The 27,804-nt window shown below is 42.1% G+C and overlaps 1 protein-coding gene across 2 annotated transcripts; it reads right to left on the bottom strand.

Moving 5' to 3' along the window:
• Positions 1-27,804, bottom strand: EWSR1 (EWS RNA binding protein 1). 2 transcript variants are annotated; one of them, XM_037153348.2, is made up of 17 exons: positions 27,704-27,804; positions 23,386-23,422; positions 23,194-23,245; positions 21,912-22,035; positions 17,147-17,333; positions 14,749-14,916; positions 12,850-13,061; positions 11,711-11,891; positions 8,894-8,931; positions 8,324-8,356; positions 7,631-7,749; positions 3,380-3,509; positions 2,619-2,741; positions 1,630-1,792; positions 1,096-1,193; positions 539-791; positions 1-426 (listed from the first exon to the last, which is right to left on the bottom strand). In XM_037153348.2, exons 1-17 carry the CDS (start codon positions 27,714-27,716, stop codon positions 387-389), a joined length of 1,971 nt encoding a protein of 656 aa, XP_037009243.1. In that variant the 5' UTR covers positions 27,717-27,804; the 3' UTR covers positions 1-386. The 2 variants fall into 2 exon arrangements, with proteins under 2 accessions (XP_037009243.1, XP_037009244.1); XM_037153349.2 differs by having other exon boundaries at positions 8,894-8,928.

Here is a 27,804-nt window from a genome sequence, read left to right as displayed (position 1 = left end):
TGACTGTTTATAAACATTTGGAATTTTATTTAAAAAAAAAAAAGAAAGAAAGAAACAGAAACATCACAACCATGAACATTGTTACAGTTAGTTAGTGGCCCTCTTGGTTCTCCACAATGATACTGAGCATGCTCACAAGGGGTTCCCATTGTTTAGTCTTAGTTATAACAACCATCTTCAGAAGGAAAAAAAAACAAAAAACTCAGCACACTACCATTTAACTTGTTTTAATGTTTCTTCACAAATGGTGAAAAATACTAAAGTACAGACAAGGAATAATCATAATGTTGTGACCAACATTATAAATATGGAATTATAAATTTAAAACATTTTCTGGTTTAAAAAATAAATCTGGTAGTCAATGCAGCTCTGCGGCGGCTCTGCATCTAGTAGGGCCGGTCTCTGCGCTCCTGGCGGTGTTCACCTCTGCAAGGCAAAAGAGAGAGGGCACTGGGCAGGGGGCGGGGTTAAGGCCCAAAATGCAAAGGGGCTGCACCCTGTGCCCGGCAGCCCACAGCCCATTTCCACCATCACATACTTATCCATCTTCCCAGGTCCTCCACGCCCTCCTCTTCTTCCTCCCATCTGTTCCATCAAAGGTCCAGGAGGGCCTCCAGGGCCACCTCGTCTTCCTCCACCAAAGCCACCTCGATCCATGCCCCGGCCACCACGGAAGCCACCTCTGTCTCCACCACGGCCACCTCTGAACATGCCACCAGGACCACCACGATCCATGAGGCCACCTCTTCCTCCCCGCATGCCACCAGGGCCACCTCTGCCACGGTCACCACCTAAGGCAAGGGAAAGGACACGTGAGAACAGATCAGGGGCTTGACAGAATGGGTGGATGCTAAGGTTCTGTAGAGACGCCCCAGGGGCAGCTTAGGGTCTCCTCTCTTCTCCCAGAGCAGAGACAAAGCAGATCCTTTCCTTGATCTGAACCTCTCTGCACAGGGCACTATTTCAGCGAATTCAAAGAGCCCCAGGGCTGCACTCACTGAAACCACTGACCTGGTTTTTAATAGTGGGCAGCCGCAGTTAACAAGAGGTTTAGTACCGAGAAGTGGAGGGTGCGCTCCCCAAACCTGTACCTACCCGGAGGTGGGAAGGGCGGTGGAAGGAAGCCTTCAGGCTTCGGAGCCTTACACTGGTTGCATTCTGTTCTCCAGGCAAAGTTCTGATTTCCACACCCCCTGCATACAATTATATCACAGCAGAAACCACCAGTTAATCCACCTAAGAGGTGTAACAAGCACAGGTGACAGGAAGCAGGCACACACTACGCTACACCACCATAAACAGTGGGTCCTGGTCAGACACCTGTCCACAGAAAATGGACCATGGCCTTAGGCAGCAATGTACCCACAGGACTGGTGTTGGATCCTGTAAGATGTCTGTACGACCACATACATGTGGACAACAGAGTCCAGTGGAACTGTGTGTGACCTTCAGAAAATTCTGAAGCAGCTGGAAAATGACTGATTAGGCCACCCCCCCAACAGATCAATGGGTCATCGTTATGCTCCTCCAGACAGAGAACCCACCACTCCCCTCTCTTCAGAATGGGAAGGGGGCGAGATGTAGAGTGATTCACTCGCAGGCCATCAATTTCCCAAGAAAAGTACATACGGATTGGGGCACTGCCAGTCTCCCGCTCGGTGCTGGACATTTCCTCCTCCAGATGGGTTCCCTCGGGAACCCCGGGGTCCTCTTGGGGGGAAGCCTCCTCTGTCTCCTCCACGGCCTCCCATGCGACCCATGGGTCCCCCAGGACCTCCTGGGCCCCCTGGACCTGCAGTAAGAAAGACCCAGCAGCTCTTTGTAGCACCAGATTTGCTAACAGTGACATATCACATATATGAGGGACATATGAGGGAATTCAGAGACGACAGCTGTTATTGCCCCTTCATCTGCCTCACACTTTCCCACAGACCCCAGCACCTACCCCTGCAATCTGCAGCTGCCCCTTGAACAGTGTGGATTTGGACTGCGTGGCTTAGAACGCACAGATCACGGACAGCGCAGTAGGTCCAACCCCATGTTGTCTGAGGGTCACCTGCACCGCAGTCAGCCCCCACAGTAGTAGTGGGAGGGCAGGTGATTCACCTGTGATCAAAGCAGCACATACGCAACAGCCCCAGGGCTGACACCCAGGTGGTGTTCTACCAGGAGCCCAGCTTCCCTGACTAATCGGGCCATGTTCTGCACTTCCTTTTATTCCTATAAACTTTTACTTGTCTGCATTCAGTGCTCTAGTACTGATTCTGTATCCCTTCTCAGTATTTTTTTTGAAACATTAAAAAAAATTTTATTTATTTATCTTTAGAGGGGAGGGGAAGGAGAGAGGGAGAGAAATGTCAATGTATGGTTGTCTCTGGTGTGTCTCCTGCTGGGAACTGGGCTGCAACCCAGGAATGTGCCCTGACTGGGAATCAACTGCATGGGATCCTTTGGTTCGCAGGCCTGTGCTCAATCCACTGAGCTACGATAGCCAGGGCCCTTCTCAGTATTTCGAATTGGACCATCTTCATTCTGGACATCAAGTTTTTCAAAGAAAAGTGCACTGAAAGACTTTCAAAACAGTTTAAGAGAGCTCAGAGCAGGCGTCCAGCACATACCTCCACGGAGTGGCGGCGGCATCCCCCTGCCCTCTCGGGGCGGCATCCCCCCGCGCATGCTGTTCATTGGCGGCTTCTTCCGAGCAAGGGAAACTTTAAGTTTGCTTCCTTGAAAATCTTTCCCTGGAACAAGATGAAAGCACATCCATTACTCCCAACTCCAACTCTTCCCTCCCTGAGGGGCTTAGCAAAGCTAGGGTGCCCCTTTTCATCAACCCCACTGCCCTGCCACACCAGAGCACCCTGCCCATAGTTTCCCAGAGCTTTCTTGGAAAAGCCAGATAAAGCCTGTGAACACACTCTCTGTACCCCAAAGAGGTAAGCAGGGGGTGGGTGTGAAGTCCCGAACAGGGCAGTAAGCAGCTGGGACAGAACGTGTGGAGAAGAGAGGAGAGCTGGGATTTGTCCTTTGGCACTTTCCTGTTGGTTTTGTCTGTGGTGAAACTGCAGGATCAATCTTAAGGCCATCCGTATGTATTTAACCCAAATGTATGGTGGCTAAGATGTCCATGTGGTTTCTGTGCCTTCTCATACCTCTGAAACCACTTCAGAGGTATGAGAAGGTACCACTCTGTTCTCTGAAGTGGCTTAGAAACCAGTGCAGAGAACAATGCCCAAACAGTCAGCATTAAATTATGTTAGTAAAACCCTCTTTACCTGCAAGCTGACACATGCGACATTTGCTATGAGGCCCTCCATGTACCCCAGAGCAGGAAAGTAAGGATACCAGCACCCACCCTTGTTGACATTAGGGCTCCTACCATCAAACCACTCCACGGCGGCCTTGGCAGTTGATGGATCTTCATAGGACACTGTAGCATCACCTTTGGGTTTTCCTGTTTCCTTGTCCAAGTAGATATGGATCATGGGTTGCCCGGTTCTCTTGTTCATCTAAGGCATAAAATTGCATAGTTAAGCTGTGATCAGAATAAACTAGATATTTTGGGGGAAAAGTCCATATGAAATTTAGAGAAATCTCTCAAACTGTCAAAAAAGCAGCAATTTTAAACGGACACACATTCAGTAACATACCATCTTCTCCTGGTACCCTTGATCATGTTCCATGTTCTATACCCACACTACAGACACCCAGTGAAAGCGGCCACCTCTTAGGCACTTAGGTGGTGAGGCACTGATACCATCACTTAAGACATAATTCGTATAAAGTAAAAATAACCTTCAGATCATTAAGTGCAGTACACAGGGCTGTGCGTGCGCTGAAAGGATTCTTGAGGAGTCCAACACAACTAGTTTTTTCCTCCAGAGCTAGAACAGATCACTAGTTTTTCAGCCGACAGCCAGATGCAGTTGGCTTGAGTTCAGGAGCCACATCATTCAAGAATATGGCTTCCTGTGTGTGTTTTTGCATTAAATTCACATTTGATCGAAGTGTAATCTATACACTTGTATATATCTAGTGGTACTTGAGAGTCTGATTATAGGGCTTTAAAAGGAGGGGGGCAATGGCTATATTTACATGTAACTGACACCTATTCTTCATAAGGAACATACACATAAAGACCAAAAGAGTGGTATGTATGATGAGGTATGTATTTTTAAAGAAGACTTTATTTATTTATTTTTAGAGAGAGGGGAAGGGAGGGAGAGAGAAACATCAATGTGTGGTTGCCTTTCATGAGGCCCCCCACTGGGGACCTGGCCCGCAACCAAGGCATGTGCCCTAACTGGGAATCGAACTGGTGACCCTTTGGTTCGCAGCCTGTACTCAATCCACTGAGCTGTACCAGCCAGGGCAAGTTATGCATTTTTAATCTCCTTTATGAGACGTAGAAACGTACAATGCTCATGAGAAAAAAGACCACTCAGTATTATAAAAATGTCAATCCTCAAATCATCTTATAGATTCAATAATACCCAATTGGGATTTTTAAGGAACTTCATAAACTGATTCCAAAATGTATTAGAGAAGAGCAAGGAATAAACAGTAAAACATTCCTGAAGAGAAAGAGCAAAACAGAGTATCTGCTTTACTAAATAATCAAGATGTAGCATCAAGACATAGTGATTAACTGTTGTTATTAACACACAAGACAAACAAGAAGTAGATCTGGGGATGGGTAGAACTTTCTCTGTGACAGACACAGCACTATAAACCTCAGGGAAAAGGGGAGATCTTTCAATGAATGTTCCCAGAACAAGAGGTCTTGCAAACAGAAAAAACAAAGACATGTACTGATAAGGAAAAGAATGATAAAGTTCAACTAACTTAAAATAATTTCTGTTCATCAGCCCTGGCTGGTGTGGCTTAGTGGATTGAGTTGCTGACCCGCAAACCAAAGGGTTGATGGTTCAATTCCCAGTCAGGGCACATGCCTGGGTTGTGGACCAGGTCTGCAGTAGGGGGCAAGCAAGAGGCAACCACATATTGACGTTTCTCTCCCTCTTTTAGAGAAAAAAAGAATTCCTGTAAAAGACTTTTTTTTTTTTCCGGGCCCTGGCTGGTGTAGCTCAGTGGATTGAGCGCGGGCCTGTGAACCAGAGTTTCACGGTTCGATTCCCAGTCAGGGCACATGCCTGGGTTGCAGGCCAGTTCCCGGCAGGGGACACATGAGAGGCAACCGCACATCGATGTTTCTCTCCCACTCTTTCTCCTTCCCTTCCCCTCTCTCTCTCAAAAAAAATTTTTTTCATGCAAAACTTTTATTGATTTGGTTATTCTGAGTTTGGCTGCTAGTGGTAAGAGGCCGGGAATGCTGCTGCACATCTTCCAATGCATATCAAAGAATAATTTGGCCAAAATATCAACAGTATCAAGAAACTTCACAAACCACTTCTGACACATTCAATCTGCCACAGTACCTTCTTCATTCAGTGCACAAATCTTTTTTTCTGCATTTCAGCTGCATTTTACTTCTCAAAACAATAAAGCACAATATGCCAAAAACGTTGCCTATCTTCTTTTGTCTTCAATATTAACACAGCACAAAAATTCACCATTTTTTTTTTAAAGCATGTATGACAGCTGTCACCATATAATCCAACAAAATTATTTCAGTCCTGGCTGGTATAGCTCAGTGGATTGAGTGCGGGCCTGTGAACTAAGGAATCGCAGTTCGATTCCCAGTCAGGGCACATGCCTGGATTGCAGGCCAGGTCCCCAGTAGGGGGCGCACGACAGGCAACCACACATTCATGTTTCTCTCCCTCTCTCCTTCCCTTCCCCTCTAAAGGTAAACAAATAAAATCTTAAAAAAAAAAATTCAAATGGGGTTAAAGACAACAAGCACTACTGGAGCCATCATATGGAAAAAACGAACAGACTTGTTGGCCAACCCAATACAAGGAGAGACCCTCCAAAAACTGAAATTTACTTATAACAATCTTGCTTTTATTTTTGCATGTTTAAACTTCTGTTTTCTTCAAAATACTCTCCATTCGATGCAATATATCTATCGAGACATTTCCTTACTGCTCAAAACAGTTTTTGAACGTCACTTTTGAGCACTTCTGCCATTTTGTTTCACCTCTTCAACTTGGGCAAAACGTTCCCCTTTGAGGACTTTTTTTTTTCATCCAGGGAAACAAAAAAGTCGCTTGGGGTGAGATCTGGTAAATAGGGGGGGGTCATGCCATTTTTGGTCAAAAACTGCTGAACACTCAGCATGGTGTGGGCAGGTATGCTTGTAAATTACCCATGATGAAAGGGGCAAATGCGTTAAGAGTCTTAAAAAAAAAAAAAAAGAAAAAACCAAAAAGCACTGAAGTAGAATGCAGCCTCTTACAACCCCAGCTGGTGCACTGATACAGATGGGATCCTAGAACACTCACCTACTCACCTAGGGGGGAAGCCTGCCCTCATGTATCAACAAATGACAGCCCAATGAAAAATGAGTATAATGCACAGGCATTTCACAAAAGATGGTACGCAGTTTTAACACAATAAGCAACCAGGGAAAAAGCAAAATGAAAAAATCCCATTTCCATTTTCTTCTGCCAAGTTAGCAAAAGTTGAAAGACATGATTCCTAGTAGTGGTAAGGTTGTGGAGAATGTAGATCAGTAATATACGCTTGCCCAACTGAGCATGAGGTCAACAAAAGACAGCACTCTGCCCCCTTATTCCTCCTCTCTACACACGACCAGAGAATCAACCATGAATAACAAGAATGGACTGTATACACAACAGAGAAACCAGTGCCCCATGCCCCAGGAGATGTGTACAAGAGCACTCACTACAGTGTGGCGCTTATATACTACAACCTAGAAACAACCCAAATGTTTTTAAAAGAATGTATGAATGAGTTGTGATGTGTTTATAAATGATACAGTATCCCCAAACTTCTGAGCTTCTGATCTAGGAACCCTATCTTCCTGCCTCAAAATCCCAGTTTCTCAGTCTTCCCCATCTAACCACCCCAACTCCGCTCCAAGTAGCTTAGACCAAAACTTTACAGTCACATCAGCTTTCCTGAGTTTTCGAGGCAAGCTCCTGCCCAAGGATCTCTGCCTCGTTATTCCATTTTTCTGAAATACTGTCTCCACTCTGAGCTCTATGGATGGATATTCCTTTTTAACTGTGTTCCTTGCTATACGTACACTCTAAGGGTTCTTTTCTGGTTTTTCCTGGTGTATTCTCAGACTAGTACTACCTTACAACTGAATTATCAAGTATGCTTAAACCATGTTTATTTAGCATTTATTTTTAAAAAATCACCTTTTGTCCTGACTGGTGTGGCTCAGTGGGTTGGGCATCATCCCGCAAACCAAAAGGTTATCAGTTCAATTACTAGTCACGGCATATGCATGGTTGCAAGATGTATGAGAGGCAACCAATTGATGTTTCTCTCCCTCCTATCCCCCTCTCTAAAAATAAATAAAATCCTTTTAAAAAAAATGGCTTTTCCAGGGGATGTTAAGGAGCAAACTATAATACAACTAGAAAGAAAAGGTCAGGCAACTTCAAAAACTACTCTTAACATCAATTCAGTATCTTCGAAATGTTCTGTGGTTTGAGGATCTGCCAGATTGGATGGCTTTAGTACTGTGACTTACCTTAACAACTCCGCACTGCTTGAAGAAGTCTGCCAGATCATCTAGAGTCACACTGTCATTTAATCCTTGTACATAAATTGCACTGTTGTCAGAATCTTCATCTGGATCAACAGGTGGGCCTTTCAGAAAAAAGAAGACAGAAGGCAGATTACTGTCATGTATGTATAAGGGTTTATCAGCCAACAGGTCCCTACTGACCAATGGTAAGTAGTCATCATAAACTAAGAGAACTACCAACCACATTAGCAAGCACGCCTCGGAATTTCTGGGTTTACTTTATTTAAGGCTTTTCTTGGGTATGTTAAGGAACATAAGTAGATGCTTTTGATAAAGGAAGCCCCAAACTACCCGTAACAGCAAGAATCTGTCAGGCTGCTGATCTCTCTCACACACAACACATTCATTTATATATTTTTTAAAGATTTTATTTACTTACTTTATGAGAGAGAAAGGGAGGGAGAAAGAATAGGGAAGAAAAACAGCAATGTGTGAGAGATACATGGATCAGTTGCCTCTCGCACACCCCCAAGCAGGGACCTGGGCCTATAACTCAGGCATGTGCCCCTATCAGGAATTGAACTGTCGACCCTTAGGTTCACAGGCCAACACGCAATCCAATGAGCCACACCAGCCAGAGCAGTGTGGTATATTCATTTATAAAGTGCAATGTAAAATACAAGAGCTCAAAATTACCTAGATCAAGATCCGGTCCTTCATCCATGGGTCCTGCCAACCAGGAAAGATCATATGAAATATTATTAGTGCACGCCTTGCAAGCTACAAACCTTACAAACACACATAACTATCTACTACACACCACCATTTGATGGGGCTTCATTAAATTCAAAATGACCCGCACTGCTAAAATGGAGCAGTGCCCCTTTAACATTTGTGAAAGGTTTGCTAGGGTTTGTTTTTTATTTGCTGGTTTGCTTTTAAACCATTAACCAAATACACTCTCAATGCTTATGTGCCAAATTAGTGTTAAATTTAAGAGAAAAAATTTCCTCCAAATAAACCAAATTTTAAAAGTGTATTCTCCCCCATATTACAGAAGCAGTTGCTCAATACTTCAAGTTACCCTTTGTTTTGTAACCATAGGTTAACCATATTACCCCTAAGACAATGCCGGCAGTACCCATTAGTTTCTTTTGTATAGGTCATCTTTAAACCGCTTATGAAACTAATAAAAAAATTATAGTTTTCTAAAAACTGACTGTATTTTTTTTAAAACACTATCCATGGTAATACTCAAAAACTTACCACCAGGCTTATTGAAGCCACCTCGCTCTCCAGCGCTGCTGGGGGGATAAACGAAGAAATGAAGGCCTTTCCCTTTAAAAGCCAGTACCGCTCTGAGCCTTGGGGGGGCTCGTGGGGAAGAAGGGCACTGGCTAAACACATCTCCAAACAATGCATCTCTCTCATCTTGTCACTATGCCTTTCTTCAGGGCAGCTTGCTCAAATTTCCTTTATATACAACCTTGCTTGTCTGATTGTACACACCAGTGTGGTTGGTTCCTTTCATTTCAGGGGGCTGGTATTAATAGTGCAATACTTGGCAAATGAGGGGGAAAAATAGATCCCAAACACCCACCCCATCAGCTGAAAAACAGAAAGAGCTTAGTGAAGAGAGGAACAGAAAGCTGGGGCAACTGCTGTAATGAACCTTTCAATGTTCATAAAGGTGCACCCTCAATCTCTCCCAGGGGAGAGCCGACTGAGGCTCTGGCTTCCTAACGAGTCACAGTATAGTAAAAGCAGGAGACAACAACATTGAATGCCAACAACACACACCAGAGGACGCATCCAGCCAATCTTCAGCATAAAGCCATACATTTCAGGGCACGAGTGAATTTAACAATCGCTGTGAAAGGAGAATTTACAACCAATACCAAAGCTCAATGGACTGGGGGTGCAACTTTATAGACATATCAATTGAGAACAGTAACAGTGGCAGGATAAAGTTACTGCCTTATGTACTTTAAAGGGGAAGGGAATACAAATTGGGTCCTTTTTAAAATTGAATAAAGGCAGCTCCTCAGTGGGAGGCCCTGAACTTTTTCTAACCAGTATTGCACCTTTAATACCTGAATATACAATTTCAAGCTGTTGCATGCAGCTTTGTTTCCTTTTTTAAAAAAGTACACACCATAAATGTTTTCTCTCTTTAAACACAAAAGTTTACACTTTAATGTTACACAATTCTAGAGTATTATACCTCCTCTGGTTAATTACCAAACAACAAGTATGCAGTTACCAAAGTTACAGAAGGATTCCATTTATACAATGAATACATTTTGTTAAAAATATTCTATGTATATTTTTCCTCTCCATATGGACACCGTGTCTAGTCCCACTTTTCATTATGCTGCCGGCTGAGTACTGAGTACGGGTACTTTTTAAGTATTGGTGTATACAAGGCTCTCACTTTGTAACCTGTAGCATATAAATGCGACAAAGCATGTTAAAAAGTTTTCCACGTTTAACAGCCAATGAAAATATCAAAATACTGAGGCAATGAAAAAGGGCATGTTAACAACATTGAGTGCCTTACCTGCAGAAGACACTGAAAACCATCACCACACCACAATAAAAAAGAGGGGAGGGGAAATGCCCCTGTCCTGTCCCCAAAGGATCCAACTGACTGCTTCACAGTCTGTTGAAAAACCTATGGGGAAAGCCATGGTTTTTCCTATGGCTGCAGGAGACTTCTCATCCAGAGAGAGGACCCCTCTGCTAGCAATGTCTAGCAAAATTAGAATGATTACTTCTGAAATATTAAAATGAATCAATTTGAAATTGGTTTTGCGATAGGAAAACACTAAGACTTCTAGGTGATTAGAAACGTGATGATAGTAATTTCAAGTGTCTATGTCTATTTTAAAACATCCATAAAGAAGTGAAACCTTTATAATGGAATGACATTTTCCAAATCAGAAGACTGATTTTACTTTATACCAAATTATTCATAATTTTTTCATGTTGTAAAATGATTGTTTCTTCCAATAAAGATTTCACCAAAGAATTTTAAGTTATGCAGAATACGTAAAACAGTATTTTCAATCAGTATCTTTCAACAGTAAACAGATTTACTAACACAAAGTTAAAGATAAACTTTTTAATAGTCTAATTTTGAAGTCCCCTTCTATAAAAGAGAAATCATATTTAACATTTTTTCTTGAGTCAACAGTAACACCAAACCCAATTTATACTTAATGTAACATTCTGCATAACTTTTTTTTACCAGTTTATATCGGGACAGAACACACACAGAATTAAGCCTTCTGGATTATGTTAACCGCCAACATTATATCTCACCTTCATTAAAGTACAGATATCAGGAAGGGAAGCGGGGATGGGAAAAGGGAGGGGAGGGCAGGCACAGATAGCAGGGTTATGCTACTGATCTAAATCAAGTTTTCTAAACCAGATTGTGCCATCCACCAAAATGGCCAAACCGATTTAGACTTCTTAAAATCTCCAATAAGGAGTAATCCTGTAATTAATTATATACATTACTCTGCAAAAAGCTAGTGGATTTTTCTGCACATCAGGTGCACCTCAGGCCATAGTTCAAGGGCTACGGGACCAAGATCTTCAGCATTAAGTTCAACAGTTCCAAGTGCAAACAGAAGTTGGGGACAAACATTGTGGGAAACAGCTGCATTCATTCCTTTTCTGCAGTATATACACCGGGTATTTTCAAGACAACCATTCAGAGACAATTAGTTAAAAACCTAGATTGTTAGAAGGGTTGTGTGTGTTCCATCCCAAGTTTATTACCCATAGAGGCTTTTGACCTCTGGAAACCATGAAGGGAACTGAAAGCTCTAATGTCAAAACCATTCTTTGTTCTCCCCAACCCAACCAAGTTGCTTGGCAGGGAAAAAAAAGCAAACTGCCACTTAATCTGTGCCATAAAGATGACATTTCCATGTTTTAGAAGATGGCTTGGGCTCAACAGATTGTCCATGGAAATGTAGAAATAAATTTCTTATGTCTTTCAGTCCCTTCTTTCCATTGAAAATCCTACGGATGAAACAAAATTAGGTAAAAGGAGAAAAGGTTTGCTCTTACCCCATTCCACCGCGTCCTCCTCCCCGCCCACCTCTGCTCATGCCTCCACGATCAAATCCCCCTCTTCCCCTGCCCCGGTTATCAGGGCCACTCATGCTCCGGTTCTCTCCTGGTCCGGAAAATCCTCCAGACTCCTGCCCATAAACACCCATGCTACTGGGGTGGTCCTGTCGGAATGAACCTGAGGAAAGAGTCACATCTGTAAGCCATGGACCAGCATTTATACCACTGCCTGTTGTACGCTCTCCTGGAATCACAGAATTCTCAAGTGCAAGGCACTAACCAAGGACCATCCTCTTTATACTTGATAAAGCACCCCTAATCATAGGCTCTTTTAAGTTTAACAAAAACTGCTGGTTCATCAAGGCTGAAGTAATCTTATGGTAGTTAGCCTAGAATAAAGCACTTCCAAACAAACAAAAAAAGCCCTCTGGCCAACAGTTCACAGGGTTCTGTGTTCTACGATGTTTCCAAAAGCTGTTTTTTAAAACTACACTCAACAAACAAAAACAGAGCCAGGTTTTTAGGGCTTTAGCACAGTGCTAAGAGGGGGACTCCACCAAGCAGCACAACTCATTTCAGAGTCATAACAAAACATGCTCATGAGTGGAATTTAATGAAGGAAAAAACCCAAAAAAACCAACCCCCCCAATAATCTGTGTAGAGATTAAACTGTGAAAGACTGAGTTTTTGATAGCTTCTCTACATAAATGAAACTAACTATTCCATGAGGACTTTTGCTTTATGGATACAATAAAACAAAACATCAAAACACAGTGTTTATTAGATGATCAAAACTGCAGTATCTTTAACAATGACCTGCTCACTGTCAGTGAGTTGGGATGGGCAGGTCACAAGAAACACTAGCTTCACTCACTGCATGTAACTTCCCCAAAGAGGGCAGGGATGGCAGTGCAAAACATTTTTTCCTAGTCAGTTACAAACTTTTTTTTTTTGCAAGGCATACTAGTAATTAAATTGAACAAAGTACTTTTGGGACATTCAAGCTATTAGCCAGGATGTTATGCCCCTAAAGATGCACCCTGGAATCCAAAAGCCAACTGGTAAAGAACACCTCCCCGTGTTCAGAAACTCCAAACATAAGCACTCTTATTTGGTTTTCTCTCTTAGTAACTCACTCTGCTGCCCGTAGCTGCTGCTCTGTTGGCTATATTGACTTGGAGCCTGGCTGTAGGATCCAGTCTGGGGGGGGTAACTAGTGGGCGGCTGCTGCCCATAGCTGCTTTGTTGACCATAGCTACTCTGCTGTCCATAGCTGCTCGGCTGCCCATAGGTGTTCTGCTGAGAGTAACTGCTCTGATCGTAACTAGTCGGCTGTGTAGAGGAATAGCTGGAAAAAAAAAAAAGGTTTTTAGTTAGGAGAGGCTTTTTTCTTCAAGTCCCCTAAACATAAGACATTCATATTAATGGCATGTGACATAGAAATCTGTAAGATATAAAGTTACTTCCTACACATCAAAAACTTAAATTTAAAATAAGCAAATATACTTAAAAATATTTTTATTTATTGACTTGAGAGAGAAAGACAAAGGGAGGGGAGAAAGAGAGACATACACAAATTAAGTGCAGCATTTGCTTCTCTAAGTCTGTCTTGAATGATAACAATGATTTTTCTGAAGATACCAGGCCAGTTGGTGTGTCCCCCTCCCCAATAAAAACGGTAATTTTCTCTTGTAAATATATCTAAATTTTAAACTGCTTTGCTATATATATAGCTTCAAACTTTTAGGCATGCTGACCACCTAGAAAATCTGGGCATTAGCCACTATGAAAGATGGACATTAGACGGACATTCATCTTTTTGGCATGGCGAGGAAACTAACCAAAGATACATCCTTACGCAGAAATGAAGGTTTAAAAAACTGGTATTAAATTCTAGATGAATCATGATAATGAACACTAAAATATAAAAACATTAAAAAAATACAATTAAACTAAGCCTTTTTCACCACATCCCTCACAAGTGTATGGGTTCAACTGGCTCTCTTTCCCAAGTTCACCTCTTCAATTCTCCAGATTAACTGCTTTCAGCGTAACAGGTACAAGGGGCTCAGTGGAAAAACTGTTTCATGTCCTCCCCGCCCACTGTTACTCCAAACTGTATAGACACCCAGTCAACTGTATTTGCTGCTGCACTTCAGTGTGCAAGCCAATAAAATGAGTGCAAAAAGGGAGCTGTATCTTCTGGCAATATTAACACTTTAGCACACAGTTCTGGAAATTCACTTGAAAACTTACTTCAAATTACATGGGAGTGAAACAATTAACATCTCTCCCTACACTTTTAGGAAACCCAACCTTGACATTGTAGATGCTGCTATGGTTAACATTAAGACAAAAGAATGCAGAACAAATAAATCTGTAATCAAAAGAAAAGGCCTTGGCTCAACCACTAAAAGGCTAGTGCATGCATGGACCTCTAAGTTAAATATAAAATGCTTAAGGTGAAGTTTCATTTTTCTTTTCCTTCCCTTCCTTCTCTTTCAATCATGCCCTGCATTTTACCTGCTTTCAAATACTTCTGTTTCTCAGTCATTTGAATTAATAAAGAAAGCAAAATTAAAAGAATCTAGAGTGGTAAAAAATATTATCTGTACTTAGCCAGGTACTGTTACGGGAATCTGGGACTGAGGTTTTGGGATTTAAAGCAACAACAACAAAAAACCTCACCAAGGATGTGTTTATTGATTTTATGGGGGAGAGAAAACATGAGAGAGAGAGAGACAGACAGACAGACAGACAGACATCAATGTGAAAGAGAAACACTGACTGGGTGCCTCCCATATGCACCCCAACCGGGGATCAAAACCTTTTGGTGCATGGGACTGTGCTCCAACCAACTGAACCACCAGCCAGGACAGGACTGAGGTTTTAAAATAGCAATACGTGGTCAGGCTCATCACTGGGCATCAGATAATATATATCACCTCAGGAAGCAGAAGCAAACTGGTCCATGGCCTGAAAAAACTGTTTTGTCATTCTACTAGCTCACCCACCACAAGAACAACGATACTGACCTGGTAGGAGGATAGGACGGTGGCGCTGTGACTGGCTGCATTGGGTAGCTCCCGGGTACCTGGGGATAACTGTAGTTACTCTGTCCGTATCCCAGGTTGGGCTGGTTGTAACCCCCTGTGCTAGACTGAGGCTGACTAGTCTCAGTGGGTTTGTTACCATCCTGTGGTCTAAAAGGAGAAATAAAAAAGTGAGACTTTTTATTCTCAACCACAAACTCTTGGGCAAGAACTACAAACTGAAGAGTAATATGCCACGTTAGGATTAAGCGTGGAAATAAATACAGTGGTAAAGTGAATGACATCACACCCAACGTCGGTCCATGTGTATTTGCTGGAAGAGAACACGAGGAGGGGCTGAATTAATCACATCCGTGTAAGAGACACCAACATGCTCCTTTCACTCCAACGGCTGCAAAAGGTGGTCACAATATTTTGTGTTGCCAAGTTAAGTCATCTGAGAGGCAGTTTGTTAGGAAAGAAAATGCTGTGTCTCAAAAACACTGTTGAAGACAAACAAGAAACTTGAACAACAATAATTCAAGTTTTACATCTCTATAAATCCATGGCATTTATAGATTTGGACTGCCTGTAGATTTATGATTCATTTATTAAAAACAGACCCCCCAATTTTTTTTTTAATCTTCACCCAAGGATATGTTCACTGAGTTTAGGGGAAGGAGAGTAAAGGTAGAAGATGGGGGCGGGGGGGAGAAAAGAAACAAAAAAACAAACACCCCAACAAACATCAATGTTAGAGAGAGACAAGGACCAGTTGCCTCCTGTATGTGCCCCAACCAGGGAACAAACCTGCAACCTAGGTATGTGCCTTGACTGGGAATTGAACCTGCAATTCCAGTGTACAGGACAGTGCTCCAATTGCCTGAGCCACCCAACCAGGGTGAAAAAAATTTCTTAACTTGGGACTGTTATAACTTGCCTCCAAGTCTCTACAGTGTAAATGCCACAGTAGGGTAAACAGTCCCCAACCCTCTCCTGGCTCAGATGAACTGGGAAATATCCTTAATGTGAGGAAATCCAATCCCAATCCCCAGGTGGTTTCTACCACCTCTTTGCCCTAGCATTTTGCAGCTGGACTGCAGCAAAGTGAGTCTGAGCTTTTTGAGCAAAGACCCAAGAACCAGCAGACAGACCAGAGAGGATGGGGAAGTACTGAAGCTCTTCTCAAAAGAGCATATGGGTCACAAGTACCCCTCTTCTTTCCAGTGGAAAAGGGAATAGCTGTCATTGATCGCCAGAGAGACAGCTGTTTTAAAATGGTAAGGACTGAAAATGAAAAACATCAAAAAGAATGACTTATAAAATAGAAAAACAACATGTGAAATCCTCCAGCTACAGTCTGGACATCCTGTTACGATAGAGTATCAAACGGGACTTCAAATATCTGATAGCACTCTGAAACAGGGCCCTACAGGAATCCCTTTACCCGACTACTAAAAGGGCTAACAGATTTACACTATACCAAGTAGCTCTGATTACTGACTGTTCATTTTAGAAGTAACTTCATGAGCATTTGCCACAGCTAATTTCTTAACCTCCACATGAGACTAAAGTCTAGGTTACAAGTTGATCTCGTTTACTCCCCAAACAATCTTTCACGTCAGAATTCAGTGTTCCTTCAAGATTGTATGCAGAAGCCGCCTAAGTGTATTGCCTAAAGCGTAGACCTGACACCTTCTGTTAAGTAATAATTAACGTTTACCCGCTAACCAGTCAGAGTATGAACTCTGTCTAAACATTCATCACACAGCAAGGTACCCAATTAAGAATTTACACTTGTCTGTGATAGTCAGAATACCAAGCCACCATATAATACAGAGAAAACCATGCCAAATCCTTAAGCTGACTTTTAGATATGGACATACCCTTTATTTACTGACAACTGAATCACAAAACTATTTCTTAAACCACATGATGCCACACCCCCACGCCATCTAGTATACTGTGAACTACAATGTTCGTCTCAGAGAGAAAGCTGTTACCCATTTACAGGGCCAATAAACTGAAAGTACAATTCTGTGAGTTGTGTTGTTGTGAGGGGAAACCACACAATTTTGCTCTGGGTTTAGAGAAGTCAATGCAATAGCTCCTCCTGCCCTAAAAAGTTTCTCTTCAGAAACTTGACAACCCATTTATCAACAATCCTTATTTTGGCCCCTGGATGGCACCATTCTCTACTAAATGGAGAATAACACGTGGTGTGTTACTGTAACGACTGTAGGAACACAGTCAGCACCTGAGAGTATGAGCAGGACCATTAAAAAGAAACTAAGTAAGAAACTAAGTAATAGAGAGCATGTATAGTTGCTCTCTCCTGAAAACTGAAAACGAAAACCGTGGCTGATGCCCCAGTGAGTTAAAAAGATGAATGTGGCTTTACCTTGCAGGTGCCGTGGCTGCTGGCTGTTGCCCATAGGCTGGGTAAGCAGGCTGAGTGCCATACGCAGACTGAGCTGCATAGGAGGCCTGGGTGGTGGTGACTGTAGCAGTGGTGGTATCGTAAGCACCAGTGCCATACCCCTGAACAGGCTGACTGTATGCCTGGGGGGCAGTCGGAGCAGAATAACCTGGAAGAAAAGAGAGCTGTATCAGATTTCTGGCTCCTCAAAGATCTGCCTGGACACTAATTATCAAAACAATTTGTAAACCACCTACTTTCAACCATCACAATATTTAACCCCATTAAATATTTCCCAGTCGGTTGAGTAGCAACAAACCAGTATTTAAAACCTAAATTCTCTGAAAGCACCCTGTCTTCAGTAAAGGATTGCCTCCTTTTGCTCTAAAACCACACCTAATGGAAAGGAGGAGACAAGAGTATGCTACAGCAGAATGTTGGTATAGAAACCAGGGTTCCTCTGCCTGCCCCCTCTCCCAAGAATTTAATAGAAGACACATTTTCTTTTGCTAATTCTACACTGGTTTTCGATAGCAGGCCTCATAAGTTTCTCAACTAAGGACCCAAACAACCTCTAAAGCAGGAATAAAATGTTCCACAAAGGGAAGTAAAGACAAAGACACAGCATCTTAAAATAGCTACAAATAAGGGTCCAGACTTAAGTTTTAACATTAAAACCTGTAACTTGAAATTGCTTGCTTTCAGCCCCAAGTGCTCCATCACGAGCAGTTCATGTTGAATTTAAGGAAGCTGAAAATTCTAGAGAACGTGCTTAATTTTTAGTGGGAGGTGTTAATAATTGAACGCTTCTAAGAACTGCTAGTTTTGTTTCAGGTAACAAACTACTAAAAGAATGCTTGCTACATTAAGCTCTGAAATGGCACATGAGTTATAGATATACTACAAGTTATATTTGCTTAAATATAACCAACAAAGGTAATCCTACATTTAGCTTTTTTGGTAAATTGCTTAAAAGTAAATGTTTCCAGATAATAAAACCATCTGAGACTCTAAGATGGTCATCAAATAACCCATATCCATTCCTCTCTTATTCACCTACCACAAACAAAAAGATATTCCTGCTTGCCTATACTGGAGGTAGACCTTAGAGCTCCCTGTTTCCCTAACCAAATGTCACAAAGACCTGCTCTCACAGACCAAGACAGGTTCTCTCTCTAGTTCCTGCCTTGGCCAGACTAGGAAGGATCCATGTGCCCTTTCACCTGAACTCAGGCCTGAAGCCTGACTCCGCCTCCCCAAACCTGCAGCTCCTAACTTGAGTCCCTTTCCTGTGAGATATTATAATCTTTCCTGGTGCTGGGGTCTCTTCCTGGTCAATAAGCACAAGCCAGCCATGCAATAATAAGTTAGACCTATTATTCTACAGCTCACTACTTCTACCTCTGTGACTCTAACTAAATAAACCCTTCCTTATAATTTGAGGGAAAAAAGTTAGGTCTAAAAAAAGTTAGGTCTAGTTGTCAGCACTTATATCCATCAAAGAAAAATGCAAATCTCACTAAAGTAAAAAGTTTCAGTGCTAAAAACAAATCCTGAATTAATGACTATTATTTTAGTTAAGCTTTAGGACCTCAGACTCCACAGGGTACTGTGTTCTATATCCCAAACATTTTGGGAAGTTCTGAAGTTAATTATACACAAAGATAGTAATTTTCCTCCCAAAACAGAAAAACAGGAAGCCTCAAAAAATGTAAGTTTTTTGAGTTGGCATGTTGTCCATCTGAACGTTTATTAGAAGTTCAGGTCAGAGTCCTAATAATGTCAATCATGTATAGCACTCATTTATTTAAATTTAACTGGAATCTAATTCCACCTACCCTCTTACTCCTAACACAGATTTTTTTCCCCCCTACATGACAGGCCATCTATAAGATTTACAAGAAGAGCAATTAAAAAAACCAACAAAATAAACTGATCAGGGAAATGTATCACAAACTACGCAGCAACAGAGCCTTGTAGAGCTATAGATTACAGTAACAAACGCTGGGTTAATTAATAATCTTTTAATTAATCTGTAGCACCAACACAAGCAGCCAAGCAAAATGAGCAAAAATTCAGAGCAAAATGATTTAACAACAATTTAAAAAAAGCAACAGCAAAAAATCAACACATCTACTATACGCTGACAACTTTAAGGAAAAAGGTACTAAAAAGCATGATATAAAGTGACCAAAATTTTGAAAATTTTAATATACCTATTTCAATTAATAAATTGAGATTTGCATATTTCCCTTTCTCATAGTTTTTAGAACTTCTAGAAGAGAAAAATGTCTTTTCATACATTCCTTCCAATAATTATCTGATGACTGCCATAAGTAAAGGCAGCATGAGCTAGGGGGAAAAGCAGCAGGTGTGCTCAAATCCACTTACTACCTTGTCAGGGTCCTACTTAGTTTGGGTTGGCTTCAGTTTACCCATGGGGTTTAAATTTGGTTCCTACACGCCAGGGGTTCATGGGAGAATTAAGGGAGATATGAAGGGTCCTCCATATACTATGAAGTCTATACAAATAATTCCTCATTCCTTTAAAAAAAATTTGAAAGGAGGGAGAAAGAGAGGGAGGGAAACATTGATGTGTGGTTGCTTCTCTTGCACCGCCCCCCCCCCACCCGGCTGCAACCCAGGCATGTGTCCTGAACTGGGAATTGAACCAGAGACTCTTTAGTTGACAGGCTGGCACTCAATCCACTGAGCCACATCTGTCAGGGCTAACTCCTCATTATTATTAAGTGCAATCTCTTGCTCATCAAAGCTACTGGTTTCCTGTATTAGACTGTCCTATACTTTTTGTGCCCATAGGCTCTAATAATGAGTTTTTCAACCAATGCCAATGTAAAATACATGGCTTTGGAGAGCCTAGACAGCCACTGCATTTCCTGTAAATAATTTTATCACGTCTCTGTAAAGTAATCTAGGGACTCCAAAGGCTGGTATCTAAGAGTATTATTTATTTTTAAAAATGGCTGAAGGTAGTCAAAAACTTCCAGTTATAAAGTCAGTCATGGAGATTAATAACACTGTATTGTATATAGTCGTGTCTTGGTATCTGCCTGGGATTGGTTTCAGATCCCCTGTGATCTGAGGATACTTGGGTCTCCAACAGAAAATGGCGTGGAACAATGCATGCATGTCCGAAATTTGCTAAGAGCATAGATCTTCAAAGTTCTCATCGCAAGAAAAAAATATATAACCATGTGCGATAATGGATTTAACTAGACTTACTGTGATCATCTCACAATACAGTATATACAGATATAAAATCATTATGCTGTACACCTGAAACTGTTGTCAATTATAATTTAATAAAAAATGTAACAGCTTGACTATATAAAGTTCATCTCACAACTTCAAAATTCTCTGCTAAAAATCCAACAGCACAGTCTTAGTTTCAACTTTCCCTAAAGTTGTAACTATCACTAACAGAAAGTTTAAACATTTTGCAACCTATTCAAGATATGTATTAGATAGGTTGGGAGGTACTTCCCATCAAATCCAGGACACTGTTACTCAGTAAGATAAATTACAAATAGGTTTCCCCCAATAAAGATTCTGATAGGTAATATATAACTTAGGAAACTGAAGATTGAAAAAAAAAAAAAAACATCTGTAAGACTTTTACATTAAACGTTCTTTAGTAATAAAAATAAAGATGGGAGTGAATAGGGAGAAGGCAGGGATCCTAAACATTTACATAGCACTAAACATAAAACTACTGTTAGTTTTTCACATCCTTTACTCTCAATTCCAGTATCAGAATAGTTTATTCTAATTCTTAGAACAGTTTATTTTTTAGCTCCCTGGAATGCTGTTTTATAGATACACATATATATATTTTCGACATACTATGGGTTAAAATAATTAACACTTAAATAGAAAATAAAATGTGTCTGGACTGGAAACTGACAGACAGACAAACATAAGTAACATGCAGGGTGGCAGTCTTCGCCTCTAAACAAATCTAATCATGCATCTACCCTTCAGGAAATATGAGGATATCAGCTGGGGAATAGTCATCTGAAATACCTCTGGGAAAGTGAACTATTATTAAGGCTTGACACAAAAAATGTGTAAAATAAAACAAAAGCAGAATCTTCCCCAAAATCACATAAAGAAAAAGACATGGATCTGCGAATGGCACCTGAAGCAGTTTCCCATTAGCACCTTGTTGTGTGTGATGTTAGAAAGTTTGAGGGTTAAACGAATGAAACACCTAAAGGGTTAACATTACAGGGTTAAACAAGATGGAAAGCATTTCCCATGCAAGAATGAGCAGGATAGTCAAACCTGTACTGGTCCCTTCTACTGTGGAAAGCACAAAACAAAAAGTAGAGGGTATACTATCAGATGAAGTAAACAGATGTGAAAATCAGTTTGATTTCTTTTTAGCAGCTCAGTTTAAGAAGGTTCCTTCTTACCCAGTTAGCATTAGTATAATCTTTAAATATTCTCCATTTTGTTGAGATTATTCTCTATACCTAATAAAATAGTTAAAAGGAAGAGTTCTTTTCTCCCTTGGAATTTATTCCACCCACATTCTATTAACAATCCCTCAAGAAGACTATAAGGGAAAAGGAAAAAAGGAAAAAAAAAAAGCTGCTTCTAAGAATAAAGGATCCCCAGATGCCAAGATATGGACCAGAACATACACCAAAAAACACAAGTAACAAGCTTCTTAGCAAACACCCTAGCTGATGTGACCCCAAAATACCCCCAAGGCAGGCTTTACCTGTGGGAGGCTGTCCATAAGAAGTTGCATAGGCTGTCTGCCCATAGGTAGCAGTGGTCTGAGCCTGGGTATAGCTTACATCAGTGGGCTGTCCATAGGTTCCATAACTTTGTTGCCCATATGCCTGCTCAAAAAAAAAAATGAATGCAAAAACTTCATATACATAAATCTTGTATTTTTAGGGAGGGAGGGGAAAGGACAGGTGATCATAGTATTATGAATGCTTGCTTCCTCTTATCTGATTCACATATTTTTGTAAGTTTAACTACAAAGAAGTTCCCGGGATAATTAGGCAAAACCACTGTTAACTATACAGGAGATTTAACAAGACACTCTCAAGGGATGAGCAATAAGGGAACAGGTATATAATTGCCAGCATTAAGTGTAGCAGTCTAAGCAGCTGGAAACAAATGTTAAGACGATAATATGATAAAAGAGAAAACAATTAAAATGGGGCTGAAATCTGCAGACAATTCTGAAAAACAGATTTTCAACAGGACAGATTTCACTTCCAAGGAAATGAACTAGAACACTGCATGTCTCCTTAGGTTTGCACACCAACCGCATTAGCTTTTGAACTTGGACATCAGTAATACAGAAAACTTGGCAAGGAATGGGGTATTCTTTCAGATATTATTACTATGATCATATTCTAGATCTGAATTACCATTTACATAGTATCTGCCACAGACACCACATTCTGCCTGTTCTAGAATGTTTCCATGAAAGTTATTATTACCCATTTTATGCCCTACATACTATTTCAGAATTTGAGGTGATTTTGAAAACCCTAGGAAGAGGCTAATTGTATTCGAATCTGTTGCCCTAGAGTTTTAAACACGGACTCAGAGCCACAGGAGTTGAAAACCCAACGCTCACCGTGTGACCCCTGACAAACGCCTTAATATTTATGCGCTGCCATTTTTTCATTTGTGAAATGTCACAATATCTCCTTCTTCTGTATAACTGTTGTATGATTGAGTTAAATAATTTTAAGCATAATAAAATAGAAGAACCAAACATGGAGCAGGGTACCTAACTTAAGAAAATGATACTAGAAAGGTAACGAAGAGCTAGCAACTCCAAGTTTGGGGATGATTTCATTTATAATGACATTCCCACTGTGAAAGTTTAAAATATATGGTTATTTTATGATTACAAGCATATCACACTTTTCTATTACCTAATTTCTGAAAAAGAGCTGTTCTAACTACTTGTTTTAATAGCTGAGAGAAACATTTTACTTGGGGATGCTGCTATGTATATTTATCTCAAGGATTACCTGGGTGGTCTGTGCATATCCTTGAGTGGGCTGGGCGGTATAAGCACTGTAGCTGTAAGAGAAATTAAATGGAAGAACTCAATATAGAGCATTCAGATTCCCTTACTAAATCCTCCACAACTATAGTGGCCTCTGTACTTTACAAAGATTACTCAGTCACACAAAACATACTGTTGTAAAAGACTGACTTACCCCTGCTGGGCTGCAGCTTGGCTGTAGGTACTGTAATCTAGAGGAAACAAGGAGAGAAAATTGTATGAGGTCAACAAAAAAGGGGAAAATAGGGGGGAAGGAACTCAGGTGGCAAGAAGACGAACTCTTTAAACTGCACAGAGCAAAGAGTTCCAAATGAATACCTCTTATTAACACCAACCCAAAAAATAAGTCTAAGCCAGTTTACTTCATTTTGAATACAGTGCCAACTAATCAGGTCACATTCAGCTGATTTGGCAGAGATACTTTGCATGTTCCCATGGCTACAAACCCCCTTTATTTATTTATTTTTTAAAGATTTTATTTATTTATCTTTAGAGAGGAAGGAGAAAGGAGAGAGGGAGAGAAATATCAATGTATGGTTGCCTATGGTGCGTCTCCTGCTGGAAACTGGCCTTCAACCCTTGTGCCCTGACTGGGAATCAAACTGTGATCCTCTGGTTCGCAGGCCCATGCTCAATCCACTGAGCTACACCAGCCAGGGCCACAAACCCCCTTTAACTACAGGCTGTCATTCCTAATATGTGATCATCACCCCACGACTAACGGAACAAGATGAACCAATAGGATGAGAAGTTTTAGCTTTATATAAAAAGGAGGCAAGCAACATTACAATGCACAACACCAGATTGATTACATTAGTAGGTACACCTCATCAAAAACTAGTTTTTCTATTGCTCTCTCACTTTTGCAAATCAGACCAACTGTAACTCCCTAGCAAGACTGTGAAATGGAATGGCAGAAAACAGAAGTCATCTCAATCCAGTGTTTTAAAGGGTTTGAGGACTGCAGTTGTACAATAACTTAGAAATCCCACCAAAGCAAAGTTAAGGTAGAATAATCCTGATATATGGCAGAGAAGGCATTTGATCTTTTCGGGAAGAATTTGGTTTTAGATAAAACCATCTTTCTAAAAATTCAGCCCTGGCTGGTGTAGCTCAGTGGATTGAGCATGGGCCTGCGAACCACACACGATCAAGGTTCGATTCCCAGTCAGGGCACATGCCTGGGTTGCAGGCCAGTTCCCAGCAGGGGATGCACAAGAGGCAACCATACATTGATGTTTCTCTCCTTCTCTCCTTCCTCTCTCAAAATAAATAAAATCTTTTTAAAAATTTAAAAAATAAAAAATAAAAATTCAAAATGATTTCGCTCTGGCTGGTGTGGCTCAGTGGACTGAGAAACCAGAAGTGTCACTGGTTCTATTCCCAGTCACAGCACATGCCTGGGTTGCAGGCCAGGTCCCCAGTTGGGGGTTAAGAGGCAACCGGTTGGTGTTTCTCTCCCTCTTTAGAAAAAAAAAAAAAAAAAAGATTTTCAACTTAAAAAAAAAAGCAACAATTTTTCTTCCCCTTTCTTCTTTCTCTAAGTAAAAGTTCCTGTAATTTTCCTTTTTTTTTTAAAAAAAAAATCTGCCCAATTCTCTGCTCTCCACAAGAAATACCTATCTTATTCTATGTTAGCAGACAGCACTGCCACTAGGGCCAAACAAAAGGGGCCTTTCTATCCCATTCAGAAAAGTTTCTCATCTGAAATCAACGGTTTGATGTGGCGGCTCTTCATGGAGCAGTTTCCACCCCTACCCCATCCAAAGGCTGCTCCTCAGTCCAGCAGGCGTGAGACCATTTTGCTGAATCCATCTTCTAAGGCTCACCTTTCTACCTCTACACTTTACTTGACTACTTATTTTTCCCTGTATGCCCTTAACTCAGAATTTGAATCAGCATCATCCAATCAACCTCTCAAAGGCTATGAAGTGACTTGCTTAAGACAACCTTAAGCATTTGAAGGTTAAACCTTAGGGCATTATCAAAAGCACCACCAGGTGTGCTCTCTAAGGCAAGTGAAAATGAAACACAAATCACTTCTTCCACGTGGTATTCACAAAATACACCCCCCCTCAAACATAAAAAAACCGAGTACTTCAACCTATAGTTTGCTGAGGTTTGTGTGAGAAACTCTAAGTTGCTGATATCTAAGTTCAATGTTTGCAAGAGGACTTTTATACAAGAACAGTTATATAAGACATAAAATTGGCAAAGCTGATATGTAACAACCAATGTCCTCAGATCGGTGTGAAACCAGATGCTTTTCACAAGAATTTACCTGCCTACAGCACACAAACATATATGTGTATGGCCTCAAAACTGCTACAGTCACACACTGGTCAGATTTAGCAGTTACATTTTGTTTTTAACCCCCAAAGGCACAGTTGAAGACAACTAAAAACAGGCTGGGGGGCGGGGTGTGTGTGTGTGTGTGTGAGATCCAAGTGGGCCTTCAGAGTGTGTGCAATGTTTTAATTCTTGGTCAGACCAGCAGTCATGTGGGAGTTCGAATTGTAATCCTTTGTAGAAACTAGAAACAGACATACACTGTACTTTAGGTACTTTTTTTCCTAATACACCTAAAATTACCTAAATCGACAGCTTTCAGGCACTTTATGATGGTCCTTATCCAATCGGTAGAGATTTAGAGCTTCAGATTACACAATAAAACTCAGTAGGGGGCAATTATGTGGGAGCCACAAAATGCTCTGCCTAAAGGTCAGAAGGGCTCAAAAATCTCTCAAAAGGTCCAGCCTAACTCCTTTATTTTAAAGGAAAGAAAGCCCAAGTTCAGATACCTTATCTGAACTTAGGACTCCAAAGGCCCCCCTGCCGGGTGGGCTCGCTGCTGTCTTCTAGTACAACACACGATGGGTAGCGGTACAGAAGCATGAGCAAAGACGGGGCGGGGGGGGGACCGGCAGTATCCGGCTACACACAAATTTCGACGAACACATTCTGACGCCCTGAGCTTTAACAGGGGAGAGTAACACTCACTCTTACAAAATTCAAACACTGCAGGGAGAAGGAAGGTGGAAAGGGCTCTTTGAAAACCATTTTCCACCAGGCTGTCTTCCTGGGCTGCAGGGTGTCAGAGTCCTCCTTTTCTAGGGGTATTCTGTACCCTGGCACCAACAACCAGCATTTACCTGCCTGATTACTGACCACATGGTTGGGGAAAGCTCTTAAACTGTCCTTAAGTTGCTGGATTCTGAAAGCTTTTCAATTACAACTCTGAAGGACCCAGAGCGCCTCCCGTCTTCCTATTTTCTCCCAATGCTTTTAAAGCCTGGTGTTAGGGGACATAAGAATAATCCTCAGAAAAAAAAAAAGCCCCACTTTACCAATAACCTCAGGTTAGTTAGTGCAGGAACTGGCTGCAAACTGCAGGCCAGCTTTAGCCCACACTCTTTAAAACACTCCTTGCAGCTAGGACCCACCCTAGATACCACGTTCGAACTCCTATCCCGAGGCTTTCTTTCCAAGTCCACTAAGCGCCTCCTTCCCCGGCGGCTTAACCTAGGCACAGAAATGTATGGTAAGACTGCCTAAGCATAATTCCAATGCCGGCTCGGGCCTTTTGTTTCTACTAGGGCAAAGAGGCCAGAAATTTCTTTCGGTAGGGCCTGCGAGCCAGGCAGGTCTTATTATACAACGCAACTCCCTCGACGTTTGCTAAAAAATTGCCCAGAGAAGCTACTTAATTGCTTTCTAGGGCGGGAAGGAGATGGAACTAATGGTAAAAACCAAGAAGCCCCAGGGACCCCCAACGGGGGGGGGGGTCACTCTCCAGGTGGGAACTCAACCCCTTTAAAGCCCACTCAGGCAGAAGTTCAGCTCGGGGCTGGAACTCTCCAAGGGGGCAGCTAGGCGGCACCGGACGCCCCCGCCAACCGGGCCTTAAGGATGACGGGGCTCCCGCTCATAGGCCGGCGCCCCTCGGCTCGTTAATCCGCTATGCCTTTTTTGTTTGTTTATTCGCTTCTCGGTGGGGCAGAATCACCCTCGCGTTTGGGCCGCCACCCTGGAAATAAGGTGTGGAAAGTCACAGGATACTCGTGGCCTTCGAGGCGTCTGGCACCCCGACCTTCGGTTTCGGGGTGCCGAGCGCTAGGCCGGACCGACCCCCCCTCCCACGCGGGGCCCGAGGCCGCAGGCCCCGCCCACGTGGCGGGCGGCGGGGAGCGCGGGGCCCGACGGCCGCCACACAATGGAGACCACTGAAGGACCCGCGCGCCCCCGCCACCGCTAGCCCCCGCGCGGCAGGGGCGCTGGAAGGTTCCAGAACTGGCCTGCCAGGTGGGGGAGGGGAGAGAAATGCGAGTCCTCGAGGTCGTGGAACAGCGCCGGGTACCTCACACTGTTCTCAGAAACTCCACTCAGTCGTCTCGGCCGCCTCCAGATACGAGCGACCCTCGACTTGGGCGCCCTGGCCATGGCCGGCGCGGCCGCATTTTCTCTACACTCACCCGTGGACGCCATTTTCTCTCCTTCCTTCTCGTTCTCTCAACGTCCGTCTCCCTCTCGCTTTCCCTCTAGGCGCCGCACTGCGCAGGCGCGAAACCCGCAA

This window comes from Artibeus jamaicensis, unplaced genomic scaffold, assembly GCF_021234435.1.
Source record: "Artibeus jamaicensis isolate MK-2021 breed Jamaican fruit bat unplaced genomic scaffold, CSHL_Jam_final contig_525, whole genome shotgun sequence".
In the NCBI taxonomy this organism is placed as follows: Eukaryota; Metazoa; Chordata; class Mammalia; order Chiroptera; family Phyllostomidae; genus Artibeus; species Artibeus jamaicensis.
The sequence above is the reverse complement of the archived record's forward strand: the minus strand, read 5'-3'. Positions and strand labels throughout refer to the sequence as shown.